Source organism: Podarcis pityusensis, assembly GCF_964106645.2.
Source record: "Podarcis pityusensis genome assembly, chromosome: 1".
Taxonomy (NCBI): domain Eukaryota; kingdom Metazoa; phylum Chordata; class Lepidosauria; order Squamata; family Lacertidae; genus Podarcis; species Podarcis pityusensis.
In genome coordinates, this window is record NC_138028.1 from 44,911,025 (window position 1) to 44,926,538 (window position 15,514).

At 42.3% G+C, this 15,514-nt stretch overlaps 1 protein-coding gene across 1 annotated transcript in view; it reads right to left on the reverse strand.

The window, feature by feature from the left end:
• The window catches only part of LOC308472164 (cytosolic phospholipase A2 epsilon-like), a 41,333-nt gene extending 27,368 nt beyond the window's left edge, over positions 1-13,965 (reverse strand). The window contains exons 1-8 of the mRNA XM_080996796.1: positions 13,835-13,965; positions 12,779-12,880; positions 9,635-9,705; positions 7,707-7,843; positions 4,261-4,392; positions 2,040-2,080; positions 1,724-1,766; positions 731-794 (exon numbers count right to left, since the gene is read on the reverse strand). Coding sequence (XP_080852922.1) covers positions 731-794; positions 1,724-1,766; positions 2,040-2,080; positions 4,261-4,392; positions 7,707-7,843; positions 9,635-9,638 — 421 coding nt within the window. The 5' untranslated portion in view covers positions 9,639-9,705; positions 12,779-12,880; positions 13,835-13,965. The remainder of the gene's footprint in view (positions 1-730; positions 795-1,723; positions 1,767-2,039; positions 2,081-4,260; positions 4,393-7,706; positions 7,844-9,634; positions 9,706-12,778; positions 12,881-13,834) is intronic.
• Between the last annotated feature and the right edge of the window lie 1,549 nt (positions 13,966-15,514).

Consider the following 15,514-nt stretch of genomic DNA (forward strand, 5'->3'; position numbering starts at 1 on the left):
CCCCCAGAAAAAAGCACTGCACAGAAGTACATCTTTATTTAGAATATTTGTAACAGGGCAGCATACCTGAGCCTATCCTAGTTTATCCTTACAACAGAGCTAGGCCAAGTCAAGAGATAGCAACTTGCTCAAAGCCACCCAGCCTGCCAAGAAGCAGCTGGAGAGCTGGGGTGGGGGTGGGGTTTTCATGGGGAGAAAGCTGCACAATGATGACCATAATACCTTCTTCCCCATTGCAACTGCAGGGGGGGCTGCAGTTTGGCAGGCTGTGATGGGGGAATACAATTCCCTACATGCGGAAGCAGCAAAATTTTGCAGCAAAAAAAAAGGTGGATTTTGGTAGTTTCAGGAGAGAGGGTAGAAAGCAATCATGCACACAGAAAGCATATTTTTAGTTGGAGCAAGAGTAGGATCTGTCTGCAGAGCTAATGGGAAAATGAGCAACATTTACATGTCATCTTATGCTTCCAGACTTTCTGCAGCAAATGCCAGGAATCAAGGGTACCACCACCTGTTCTGTGCTAAGTAAGGAAAGGAGGAGAGTTAGTTTGATGAAACGTGTTCAACATGCACATTATCAGCCCATGATATGGAGATGGGAGTTTAAAGCTGGATCCAAGTATACTGAGTCCTTATTCAATGAACCTGATACTAATTTCAATCCTGGCTGCACTGAAGTCCTCTGAGGACTGTGTGCTTGATAGCTAGCGAGGTAAAATAATAATCTTACTTCTAGCTTTTTTCTTCTTTTCTCTTCCATACACCTCTACTTTTAGACAGCCAAGTTCCCGAGACTGCAAGGTAAAAGACAACAACTGCAGACCTCCAACATTTCATATAGAAAATAGGGTAACATTTGTCAGCATACCAGATGCCCTGGCAGTGTCCTTTATTACAAACTGTTGAATGCTCTTAGCTCTTTACAGGTGTTATAATTAGGGCAATATAGTTCATTTCCAAGTCCTGGAAAACTACAGTTTGAAGTGGAGAGATTGTTCTATCCTCGGAGGCTCCTCACTGTCATGACCCCAGAGTCCAGCAGTAACGAAGACACCAAGTCTGGGGCAACCCAGTCAAATGGGCCAGGTACAAATAATAAAATTATCATTATTATTAATACAGAGTCACCACCAAACTAGGTTCCTGACTCTGAGTCTGGTGCTAGTGATCAGACAACTACTGAACTGGCAAACGGGAGCCCCCTAAAGCAGCTCCCACAGCACTGAGGCCCATAGAGTCAGAGCCAGGATGCTACAGAACAGGGTTGGGGAACCTCCGGCCCACAGGTCAATCTTGGCCCTCAAAGGGGTCCAATTTGGCCCACAAGGCAATTTTCCTTAAACCACACCCACTCATTACATCAGTTAATTGGTGAGAGTACAGGCTTCAAGAGACATCTCCCCCAGGCAGCTAATATTTCCAAAAAACACCCTTTCCCTCCCTTCGCTTCCCATCAGGTGATCAGGAACAGAGGAAAATTGTCTTTTGGATGAATTGTCTGTGCATGGAACTCAAACAACTGTCTGAGAGCAAAAGGGAGGCCATCAGACAGGTCAGCAAATGTGTTGGCCTCTCACGAATTGGTGCCCACTTCACTCTGCCTAGTGGTAGGATCGGCCGTCCTGGGCAAGGAAGTATTTGCTTATTTATTTCAAACACCCACCTTTCCATATAAAACTTCAGAAATAAGAGGTATAATAGGTATGAATACAAAAGAACGTACCACCAGTACTCCATTTGTAGCAAGGCTTTCAGGCAAATCTGGCCTGATTAAAAGAAAGAAAAGTTTGGATGCATTATTTGGCTATAGAACTGCATTGTAAGATTTGGAAAATTTTGAAGTACAGCTGTGCTTCAGCTCATGTATTGTTTCAGAAAGTGTGAATTTGGTAGACTTGCCTTTAAATGCAAACTGAGCCAAATACCCACCCTTTTCCCCTACTAGGGTAAAGTGTCCATTACGATGCATGTATTAATTTCATTGGGTCCACACTTAATAAATTAAACTGATACCCTTTGTCATCTCAGGTGTTACTCACATCTGTTCCAAAGTGAACTCCACTTCCAGCACCTCATCCTTCTGACATTGGAAAAGGGAACATAAAGAAAGGAAAGGAAATGTTCAAAATAATAACATTGAAAGATATACTTCTGAACTGATGCTGTTCTACTTCGCTGGGAGCTCCTTCGCAAGCAACTCTTTCCTATAAGATATTCCTTCCCCTTTGAAAATTGTATGTGTATCCTGTTACATTGGCAACAAATATCTATTTCAATGTGCTTAGGTATGTTCCTGCCCCTGAGGGCCTTGCCTGCCTCCTTCCATCTGGGCTCTGTTTTTGTTTTTTAAATTGCTTTTATTTTTTATCTGTCGTTTTAAATTGTAATTGATATTAATGCTGTATTCTTAGTTTTAGATTTTATGATTTATGTGGAAATTGTTTTGGTTGTGTGCTTTTTGATGTGTTTTATTTATTGCTTATGACTTTTGTTACGTTGGTAATTATGTAAATCTTGTCATGTTGTAAGCCGCCTTGAGCATTGTTTTAACTATGGAAAGGTGGCATACAAATAAAATGATGATGATGATGATGATGATGTTCCATTACATGCAGCAAAGCAGAATCCTGTGTTCCTCTATAATGCACCAGAACATATTTTGTACACAACAGGTAAGGTGAGTAAATGTGCCACTCTAGGGATGTTCTAGCTGGCTCCCTTACATAATTCATATGGGAAAACACAAGAATCCTAAACCCCAATAAACTCAATAGTCCAAAAACTGAGGCATATGATAAAGACATAAGAAATTCAGTTACATTTTACATACGTTTAAATAATTTCCATATATAATTTTTTATTGTAGAATTCCAAGAAGCTACATGAAGGTGTGACCTTATACATATGCAAATTTGTCAAACTGGCACGCATCGCTCGGGAGGCAAGCAGTGGCTCGGGGTCCTCCGCCACGAGAGAGAGCGCGCACACGAGCTGTCGCGTCTCCATCTCTCCCTTTTCCCCCTCAGGGGCGCGTCGTGAGGAGACGGGTGGCTGCGGGCGGGCAGGCAGCCCCTCTCTTGCGAGACTTCCGCCACACTGCCAGGGGAAGCCGGAGGCAGCAGCGGCAGCTGAGGAGGCGGCCTGAGGGAGGAGGAAGGGGAGGGGATGGGGAGGGACGCAGAAGGGCAGCGCTTCAGCGGCCACTGTGGCGCCGCAACCGGCTCATGCCGGGCTAGCGGGCGGCGTGGATGAGAGTCTCTCTCCCTTCCCCCCCCCAGGCGGGGAAGGGCCAATGGAACTCCTCGCGCCAGGACGACGGCAGCCCCGACGTGCTGCTTAGCATACCCTCCAACCAGTGCAGCATCTTAATGTAGTGATTTCCCCCCCTGCATCCCTTTCATAACTCTATTTTTATAAATCATTTGTCCATCCATAGTTCAAATTTTTACTACAAGTTTTTTGTCAATCCTACCAATGTATGTAACTCTTTACAATAGGTTTTCAACTAAATTATAAACTTTCCCCATTCTTTATTAAAGAGGTCCTCTTCCTGGTTTTTAATTCTGCCTGTAAGCTTTGCCATCTCGATGTCGTTCATCAGTTTTGTCTGCCACCCTTCTTTGGTGGGAGTTGTAGACCCTTAGGATCATCTAGTCCAACCCCCTGCAAAACACAGTCAGTCGCAGCCAAAGCAGCATGGCCCCATCAGTGGCGGATTTATGTATAAGCTAAGCCAAAATCCCTTATTTTGGCTGCTGATCCCTTATTTTCGAGGCTGCTGGTCCCTTATTTTCAAATCTGTAAGTTGACAGGTATGCTGGCATGCCTAGTTGGTTCCTGATTGAAAATTTCTATAAGTAACTGATATATTTGCCTATATGCATTGCTGTGAATCCAAAGTTGGGTTTTCCAACCAATCTCTAAAACAAGGCACCAAACTATTAAAAAAAGCCTTTAAGAAAATGATGCCTACAATAAGCCATTTTGAAAACCACTCTGACAAATATCACAGAATGAATTACAGAGGAGAACAGAAACGACAGACATGTATAAACTATAGACATGTACAATATATATAATGAAAAGATAAAAAGTCTGGAAAATTACTCTGCATGGCAGGTTTTAAATAGGGACACTGAAAGAATGAGAAACAATAGTATACACTAAACTAATTAACTATAAATTACAGGATATTTCAAAGAAGCCCTTATTAGTCTGCATCCCATCCTCCCAAACTGTACATATAATTTTGTCTCTCACCTGTTGGTTCAGTTCAAAATGCCTGCAGACTGTTTCACCAGACTGGAGCTGAGCTATATCAAAAAGAACTGTGCAAAGCTGGTCATCCCTGAAGGGAGTATCTTCATCACATACTTTCAGTTCTAGTACATTCTAGGGAATAGGGAAAATTAGTGATTGAGTTAGCCACGGGTGAGTGGCTCTCCGGACAGATAAAGTTTACATTAGCAGCCAGCCATGGAGAGATTTGCCTGCTTGCGCACGAGCAACCCCTTGGAAATCTAACAGGGGTACTCTCGTTTTCCTACTCATATTGAAATACTGCCCCTCAATGAGGCCAAACGTAAATTCACAAAATGTTTAGGGGTATGCATACCCCTGCATCCCCCAGAAAAAAAAGCACAGAAAAGATCTATTCAAAAATATGCAGATAATTACAATAAAAACATCACAGCACAACCCCTTTCATTAAAAGCAGTCAGTTCCCAAAAGCCTGCAGGAAGACAACAAGGAGGGACCCAGTCTAATACTGGCCTCAGTCCTGTATACCTGAAGGAGCGTCTCCACCCCCATCGTTCAGCCCAGACACTGAGGACCAGCTCTGAGGGAATTCTAGTGGTTCCCTCATGGCGAGAAGTGAGGTTACAGGTAACCAGACAGAGGGCCTTCTCGGTAGTGGCGCCCACCCTGTGGAACGCCCTGCCTTCAGATGTGAAAGAAATAAGCAGCTATCTTATCTTTAAAAGACATCTGAAGGCAGCCCCTTTTAGGGAAGTTTTTAATATTTAATGCTGTATTGTTTTTAACACTCAATTGGTAGCCTCCCAGAGTGGCTGGGGAAACTCAGCCAGATGGGCAGGGTATAAAAAATAAATATTATTATTATTATTATTATTATTATTATTATTATTATTATTTCTAAGGAGGGAGTTCCAAAATCTGGGAGCAGCCACCAAGAAGGCCCTCTGTCACATAATAATAATAAATAATAATTTTATTATTTATACCCTGCCCGGCTAGGTTTACCCAGCCACTCTTGGTGGCTTACAGCATATATAAAACATAATAAAATATCAAACATTAAAAACTTCCCTAAACAGGGCTGCCTTCAGGTGTCTTCTAAAAGTTATATACTTCTTTATTTCCTTGACATCTAAAAAGTGGGCATTCCACAGGGAGCATGTCTGTGAGGGTTACAGGACCAAGAGAAGGGCCTGCCCCGAAGATCACATAACCGACACAGGTTCATATGATGGAATATGGTGTTTCAGATAGCTAGGACCTTAAGCCGTAGACAGCTTTATAGGTCATAACCATCACTTCAAATTGTGCCTGGAATGAACTGGTACCCAGTGGAGCTATTGTGAAAAATGAGTTGTATGCTCCCTATAATTAGAGTTTAGAGCTGTCCCAGGAGATTATTTAGAAATCTGATCTAAGAGAGACTAATGAAAATTATGAAACTTGCTTAGATCTGTGGTGACTTTTTCAGCATATACTTCAAACCACACTCAGGCCTCCTTCATATGCAGAGCATATGTGGGAGCTGTTCCCACATGACACATCACTGCGGTTATCAAGATAACTTAGGTAAGGACAGTCACTATTCATCTAATAGATACAAACATGATTTTATTGTGATACTCTTTCATAAGTCACTGTGGGAATCCAGACAGAAAAGAAACCTGACAACACTTTACTGAGGAAACAGGGAGGAAGGGTAATAATTTGAGGAGAAAGGAACAGAGAAGTAGCTGGATTTGTAGCTGGTTTACTGACTGAACCCAAAAAGTACTCACTAATGGTTCCTTATTATTTTGGAAAAAAGTGACAAGTGGGATGCCGCAGGGTTTTGTCCTGGGCCCATTGTTCTTCAACATTTTTATAAATGACCTGGACAAAGGAATTGGGAGGATGCTCATCATATTTGCAGATGACACCAAACTGGGAGGGGTAGCTAACATCATGGAAGACAGAATTGGAATTCAAGAGGACCTTAACAGACTGGACCAAACTAACAAAATGAATTTCAACAGGGACAAATGTAAGGTTCTGCACTTAGGCAGGAAGAACCAGAGCACAAATATAAGTTGGGGGGGACACCTGGCTTGCAAGTAATACATGTGAAAAGGATGTAGGGGTCTTAGCAGAGCACAAGCTTAACATGAGTCAACATTGTGATGCAGCAGTAAAAAAAAAAACCAGCAAATTCTATTCTAGGCTGCAACAACAGAAGTATAGTGTCCAGATCAAGGGAATTGATAGAACCACTCTATTCTGCATTGGTCAGACCACATCTGGAATACTGTGTCCAATTCTGGACACCACAATTTAAGAAGAATATTGACAAGCTGGAACATATGTAGAGGAGGGCAACCAAGATGATCAAGGGTCTGGAAACCAAGGCTTATGAGGAACTGTTGAGGGAGTTCGATATGTTTAGCCTGGAAAAGAGGAAACTGAGAGGAGAAATGATAGCCATTTTCAAATATCTAAAGAGCTGTCATGAAAATGCAGCAAGATTTCTCCTGCTTCAGAGGCTAGAACCCAAACCATTAGCTTCAAGTTACAAGAAAGGAGACTCCGACTAAACAGAAAGAACTTTCTGACAGTATGAGCTGTTTAACAGTGGAATGGACTCCCTTGGGAGGTTGTGGACTCTCCTTCATTTGGGATTTTTAAGCAGATGTTATATGGCCATCTGTCATAGATGCTTTAGTTGAAATTCCTGCATTGCGGGAGTTGGATGCCCTCAGGATCCCTCCCAACTCTACAATTCTATGATTCTGTGAAGAGGATGCAGCTCTTGATCAGGGAACTTTTGTGCACCAAGGCATATGCCCAGCACCATCTTGAGGCTATTTCTGCCCTGCCACCACTACTGGGCAAAGAGGCTGATTAACTGAAATATGGATAGAAAAAGAAGTGAAGGCTAACTTGGGAGCTGGCAACTGTTGACCAAGGAGGCAGAGGATTAGCTGTTTCTCCTCAGCTGAGAAATATGTGACAGGATTATAAGACATATCCAATACAAAAGAAAAGGGGGGAGAGAGAGATCTGGATAAATGAGTGCAACCTTTCCACATTGAAAACCCGGCTTTCTCCAAGAATTTATCGTTGACTTGGAGGCCCCTCATGAAACTGTGATGCCACTACAAATCTATGATTCTGTTATTTTGTCGTTCTTAGTTAAGGCCTTGTGCAGTGCAGGGAGCTGGTCAGCAAAACATATAGAGGAAAACTCACTCAGAACTACACACCCAGGGGCCATGTTGCCTCAGGGAAGATCTCTCTGGTAGCTAAGCAACACCTCCTCCTCCAGCCCTTCTGGCTTAGCTGACTTACTGATAACAGAATTAACCCTCTAGTTACAAACTAAATGATCCCTGCTGTTGTACTTATCAACATGGTAGGTATTTTTTTTTCTTTTTACTAAAATCAATAAAAACAACCAGTGAAAACCTCACCTTCACCACATTCTGGATTCTAAAATAGAAGGTTTCATTCCAGACTGGATCGCTACTATTTGAGATGGCTTTCGTCCGGGTATTACCATAGGAAGCTGTCGGTAACCTCAAACTTATGTAACAATCACTTGGACTTACTGCATGTTTTAAAAACAACAACAACCAGTTAAACCAGTTACAATGTATTCTCACCTCACCTTCACCATACTCTGTATTCTAAAAGAGAAGGTTTCATTTCAGGCTGGATTACTGCTATTTGAGATGTTTTTTATCTGGCCACGAGCAAATAATGTTAGGAAAACATTCTTTACGAAACAGATAAAAGTTCCTGGAAGCTTTAAAGAGGGTTCCAGAACTTTTCTTTAGTGTGTAGGAGTGGCACTCTAGGCTTGATTGGTGTCAGCTGGAGGTGCAAATAAAGGGAGGAAGTTGCAGGCTGCAATTTCCGCACAAGGAAAGCACACACACACTGACAACAAGTTTAGAAGTAAGACAATGTGTGCTGCTGATACTGTGAGTTTTGCTGTGTCAGCATTGTTAATTACTAGACTGAGATTATACCGTGTTGGAGAGATAAACAAGGAATGTAAATAGGTTGTATATAATAGTAACAGAAATGCTTGTGTCAAGCAATAAAGAAGCTCTTGACTGTGAATTGAGTACTTACATAACAATCAATTTGTCTTACTATGTGTTTGTTTTTTTGGGGGGGTTAAGTCATTTAGTCTCAAAAAGACAGAGACTCTCTTATTTTACAAAGTGCTATATCTAGAAATATAGTGCCCTCTATCAATTAAAACATGGTTGGTGTACCTGTGTCCTCCACCCCGGATGTTAAAAGGCAGAGGAAGAGCGCCAGGCAGGCCACAATTTATCCCACCCCCTGAGAGCGGGCCCAAGTGCTGCTCATTGCTCAGGTGGGCCCGCTCCCCAGGGAACAACTGTCCTAAGACTGATGGCATTGGCCAATTGCCAGCAGGGCAATCCAACCAGCCATTGGTTGGATCACTGTGGTCTGGCCGCAACACCGCCCACCATAGAAGGTGAGTGGATTGGTTGAACCCCAACTCCCATCAGCCCCAGCCAGCATGCCCAGTGGTCAGGAATGGTGGGAGTTAAGCCCTAGGTTGTTGTCCTTCTAACATACACCTTGTAATTTGGAATATCTCATGTTCACGGTATTAGGATCAAGATATTAAACAAGTCAGTCCTATTAATCATTTTCCTATCTAAATCCTGTTGAATAACAGGCTGCTCTTCTGGCAAATAAATAATTACAGGATCATGTTTTTTGAAATGATACTATGACTACAGATAACATGGGAAAGCTTGTTAGTGGCTATTGCAATCGGTGTTCTAAATGCTATATTTCATAATGCAAAGAGTAGCATCTGCCTTTTCCTTCTCAACAGACAGCATAGGCAGGCAAGGAATTTTGGGAGGAATTCCACGTTGTTGTGCTATGTTATGGCAGCACAGGTATTTCTGCTTCCCACACAGAGCAATCTCCTCTCTTCTCCCCCTGCACACTGTTTGGGGGTTCTTCTGACCTTTCAGAGCCAATTTTGGGGGGTCTGGGGGGTGCATGGTGGAAGGAGATGGGGGAAAGCCCCATCTTAAGGTGACTTATTGCACTGTCTCCTGCTAGCACATCTGTCTAACTGAATCTGGCCAAACAACACAAACATGTCAACAGAGCTTACAGTGCTAATGACTACCGTGGCGTCCATTAAACAGTAACAACATAAAATGAATGAAATTTTCATTAAATGTTTTTCACTAAATATATTTATTTAAATATCATTAAATATATAAAAATTTAAAATCAATATTTTAAAAGGATCTTAATATTAAATCAATCCATATTTATATGCCAGCATTTTCTGAGCCAGATTTATACCTACTCAGGATCTGCCAGATACTCACACACATCTGCTCGCTGGAGATTTCTAATTCTTATAACACGTACAGAGAGCAAACAGAAGGGAGGTACCTGTACCTGAAAGGCAAAGTGGAGAACGGAGAAATATATAAGGAAAACTTAAAGTGAATTTACTTCCTTTCTCTGGGCAACGCTCAAGGCAGTTCACCATGAAGAAGAAGAAAAAGTAACAGATATCACAAAAGCACAGTAGTAAAAGATAAAACAGGTAAAGGTAAAGGACCCCTGACAGCTAAGTCCAGTCGCAAACTACTCTGAGGTTGCGGCGCTCATCTCGCTTTACTGGCTGAGGGAGCCGACGTTTGTCCACAGACAGTTTTTCCGGGTCATGTGGCCAGCATGACTAAGCCGCTTCTGGTGAAACCAGAGCAGCGCACGGAAACGCCGTTTACCTTCCTGCTGCAGCGGTACCTATTTATCTACTTGCACTTTTACATGCTTTTGAACTGCTAGGTTGGCAGGAGCAGGGACCGAGCAACGGGAGCTCACCCCGTCGCGGGGATTCGAACCGCAACCTTCCGATCGGCAAGCCCTAGGCTCTGTGGTTTACACCACAGTGCCGCCCGCGTCCCTAAGAGATAAAATACACCCACATAAATAAAATGCCATTGGACAAAAGTTACAGAGAAGAGTTGGGGAACTGGCAGGCTGACTCTCCATTAGCCCCAATGAACAAGGTCAATGGGAGCTGTAATCCAACAACAATCTGGGGGGCCACACGTTACCCACCCCTTTTAGAGAGCTTGGCACTTCTCTCCTCCCCCAACAGGGTTTGCTCATCCTTCTTCTATACAGGGTCTTATGAAATGTGATTATGATCCCCTCCCTCTTAACTATATTCTCCTTACTGCCACCAGGCCCTGTAAATTTGCCTTGCTTGACAGTACTGAAGCGGGGGGTTTTTTACTTGAAGATACTGCCTTGAACTACCTGCACATCCATGACTTGAGAAGCCTGAGACGTTGGTGATGCCATTTGGACCACTGAATGACATTCTCAGTCTTTCGAGCTATTAACAACTGTGTTGAAAGTAAGCTTCCTTTCCATTAGCTGTTTCTCCTGAAATTTGGATGAAGGACAATGTGGCCCTCTTTAAGTAGCATGCCCTCAGCTGCGCATCACAAGTAGCACTCAGCACATGTAGTGGTGTTACATCTAATCAGCTCCCCTGGTACTTGAACACTTGAATAAAATTTATAATATTCAGACACCACATTGAGGAAGCAGGAAGGAGGAAGATCGTTCAAGGTCTGAAGAGCCATTTCATAAGGATTTGCATCCTGAGTCACAGCAGTAGTGAAGGGTAGATGGGAATAAGACCTCTCTCTGGTCTTTTGCACCCAAACAAAGAAGCATTAAGGCCTTTTGTTTGGCAGGGCTTATGTTATTTGTCCGGGTGGTAAGAGAATAATCACAAACAAACAGCTTCCACTGTTTGCAGGGAAGAGGAGATTCCCCTGGGGCAGGCAGAAAGAAAGGTGATGGAGGAAGGTGATTCATGTTGTCAGAGAGGCAGGAAGAGAAGCTGCTGCAAAATCAATGCAAAGGCACCAGTGAAATGCCTAGAAGGAACAGTAGTGGCAAAAAGCAAAAGATGCCTCTTTAAGCTTTGAAATGTAGTGAGTTGAAAGCGATGTCTTGAGAGACAATGGAGTGCACCTCTGGGGGTCAAGTCAAAGCACTATGTTAGCAGGGTAGAACCTTTGGTGCGGGACACATCATGCTCCTTCTGGGATAGTTTGTCCACCTTTTGTCCCCACCCTGCACTCAGCTGTCACCTGTGGCTCCTAGAATCTGTCTCCAAGCGACAGTGGCCACACCCCAGGAGAAAAACAGGTCAGCTGCATTACAGCAACATAATTTGAAAGAGGAATTGCTGTACAGCTGTTTCCCCCATTCAGTGATTTTGGCAAAGAAAAGATCAGAGCATTAGGCCTGCCAAGAGAGTTTTACATATGACCTGAAACTAATTTCAAAGCAAAGTCTGGTGAAGCCCTAACAAAGTTTCAAATCAGTAAGAATTCTAGAGCACCTTGTAGGCCATTCAAAACTGTGAGATTGAACCCACCAGTGTGTGGTGTGCAGTGAAATGTTTCATCGGGAAACAGGGGCAGAGGTGCCAGCTTGTGAGGGCAATGGGGGGGTGACGTCACGATGTCCCCGACGTTGTGCGTGTGAGCATCACAGCTCCCTAAGCCGGGCAGAAGCTTCCTGGACACTGGAAAGGAGATGCCAGGGCCCTGCTGCCTCCTTCCTAAAGCCAGGTGGGCTTTGGGAAGGTGGTGGGAGGGCTCTTGGACCATTTAGGCAATTAGCCTAGTCCCCCTAGTCAACTGACTGCACACCACTGGAACCCACTGCCCCTATCTCCCCAACTTCCATGCACTGAGTGGGCCTACAGGCACCACCAAGCCCACACATGAACAACTTGTATGCTGATAGCTCTCTCTCTGCATGAGAGAGGACCTAACTTTTTGCAGGGTTCCCAAGCACACAGACGTATAAAGGTGCTTTATACCAAATTAAATAATTGGTCCATCTAGTTCATTATCATGAGCACTAACAGACACCAGCTTTCATTTTTTAAAAACAAACCTTTTTAAAAGGTTTGAAAAGCACTTAGCAATAAGTCTCAAGGAGAAATTGGAAATGTTGAGGATGAAAATGGCTTACAGCTTCTCTGCACTTTGCCTTGACTACAGATCCTCTATTAAGTTCCCTTTCGGCAATATGAGCCGCTAGTTTTACAGTCACAGAGGGTAGAGGTCATGGGAGCGCTGTGTAGCTTTGCCATCAGTGGTATCACAGGCACGTTCCACTATGAGTTTGTGTAACACACACAGCATTTATTCCATAGGTAGTCCTGCTAGAAAGGGAGGAGATAATACTTCTTACAACAATATACTTATGATATGTAGGTAGAAACTAGATTCCTCAAAACAATGGGCAACATGCCAAATTACTTGCACTATAATATTCCTGAGGGATATTAGGTAATATATTGTTAGCTGAGGTACTGACCCCTCAAAACTGTATGTTATACTCACATATTAAGAGCCCTAGAATGATTATATGAAAAGATTCAATCAGGTATAATGACAAAGTTAGGGCATGCAATAAAAACACATACATTGTCTGATACCTGACTTTCAGCCCCATATGGATTTTCAGTTCCAAAAAACTTCCTCTTTGCTTCTCCATTTCCATATGTATTTGTTTTAGTGTTTGGGTCCTAGGAGGCAAAACAGAATCTCAATGGATCTAAGTTACAAACAGGCCAAACCTTACGCCAAAGAATAAACGGACATAAATCTGACATCAAGAATCACAAAACAGAGAAACCAGTAGGAGAACACTTCAATCTCCCAGGACATTCTATACAAGATCTCAAAGTAGCTGTTTTACTACAAAGGAATTTCAGAAATAGACTGGAAAGAGAAGCTGCTGAATTACAACTCATTACCAAACTTAAAACAATGGAGAAACCTGGTCTGAACAGAGACATCGGATTCTTATCTCATTATACATGACTAAGCCATTTCTCACCTTCTCACCCCTTGCCTTTTCCTGTAAGACCTATTACAGTCGTTAAGAGTCGTCAACAGGCTCATCTCAGCTATCTGCCAATCTCCGATTCCCACCACCCTTCTAAGTAATACCCCTCCCCACCTTCTCTATATATAGAAGGATCTGGTAACTTCTGTTTCAGTGTATCTGAAGAAGTGTGCATGCACACGAAAGCTTATACCAAGAACTAACTTAGTTGGTCTTTAAGGTGCTACAGGAAGGAATTTTTTCATTTCGACTATGGCAGACCAACACGGCTACCCATCTGTAACATTATTTTTAGTTACGCTATATTACATACCTGTGGTAGAACCAACATAGAAAGATTTGTAAGGTAAGCACAGCAATTCTACAGTGATTCTGCACTGAGATGCCTGCCTGCCTGCCTGCCAGACACCATCCTTGTTTGCAGTATGTAGGTTCTGACATATTTGAAAAAGAATACCCTTCAAGCATGAAATCTGTTGGTTACCAGTCTGTGAGATGCAAAATTGATAAAAGTATACAGTTAGGTATACTTTGCTTACTGAGTTTGCAGTCCCTCTTTCATCACAGTCACAATAATTATTTCGTTTGTCTCACTCAAGGCAATAAAGCTAATGTTGAAGACATTCCTTACCAGAAGAATATTGGCTGGTGAACCCATATAAATCTCGGATGTGTACACTGCAGGTGGTGCTTTGACCTCAGAGTCCAAAACTGAGAAGGATCCTTGAAGCATTCATAGAGACTTTGAACCAGTTAAGGAAGATGAACAAGTGTATAACAAGTGACTCAGAGCTACACACCTCTCTTACTTAACAAATTTCAGGAAGTCTCCTCCTACATTCCACTCTCTATCCAGGCAAATCTGTCAGGTTATTTGCTTATGGAACAATTACCCTGTACGATCCTTAGCATGCCTCCTCCAGACTGCCAGTTCTTTCCAGGAGGGATTCATGCGCACATCAGAATTTTATTTTATTTTTTAAAGATATTTATTGGAGTTTTCAAAATATTACAAAAAGAAGAAAGTAATGAAAAGGAAAAAAAAGAAGAAAAAAAGAAAATTCCAAATAAAAAACAAAAAAGTGACAAAATTACAAAAATCCCAAGGTTTTTTAAAAAAAGAAAAAAAAACATTTAAAAACAAGTTCATTATTTTCAGACCCTTAACTGTCATTGCCTTCTTTCTTAGACCTCCTCCTCCTCCCTTCCTTTGTATCCTAGTTATTAATTATCCCAGCAAATCCTTTCCTTTCCATGTTTCATAAAATTCTATCATTACATTACCCTAGACTATTTTAATCCTATCTTTCTATAATAAAATAAACCTTAAAGTTTAAAACTTAAGTCTTAACCTTACCAGCTTCTTATAATCATAATATTCTTTCATAATTCTTTAAGCATCTTTACTAAAGCTAGGTAATTTCTTCCAACATTTTTCTATCATTCATCAACTTTATGAAACATTCTAATAATAAAGAAAGAGAAAAAAAAGATATAAACAAGTCCAATCTTTATCCAACGTCCCTTCCTCCTGGTTCCGGGGTTTGTCAGCCCTTATTCCCATCAGTCTAGCCCAGTAACCTTATGTCCGAGGCCCTCAGGTCACTTCCATGGCCCTTCCGCAGCTCTTCTTCATATTTATAACTGTAATTTCCCTTATCTCCTACTCGTGGTAACTCCAGCTTGACAATGTCTCTTGCTCGTGGTAGCTCCAACTTGATAATGTTTTTAACCCTTCTCGACAGATCAGACCCTTTTCCGTATTCATCGCTGCATTCCATATAGTATTTAAAAGCATGTTTCAAGGGCCCTCCAAAGTTGAGAGCCCCCACAATCCCAAGCATTTCGCAGCCCATTACCATATTTAAAAAGTCCAGACATCCCAACATAGGGGGGTCAATCCAGCCCCCCATTTCCAAACCACACCAAACTTTTCCTTTCCAGATCTGGCTTTTTCCAAATTCATTTGTCCAGTCCGAAGGATCATACTCCTGTTGGGTCTGTTCTGTCAAAACACACTCCTGATTTAATACCACAAACTCCTGTTCTATCAAAACACACTCCTGGTTTGAATCCTGAGTGGGCTCCACATGTTTTCCCACAGTCTGGTCAAAACATTCCACTGCCTGTTTAAGATTTCTAGTCGAAATGACCATCCAGTTCACCTTATCGTGTAATTCTTCCAGTAAAGCATTTGTTTTGTAAAAAGCACACACCAAGGCTTCTGAGTACATTGTCCTGCAAAGTCAAATACTTTCCCACAATTATTTTGTAACAGCTGTCAATTCCCTGGAGTTAGTTACAGTTTCAC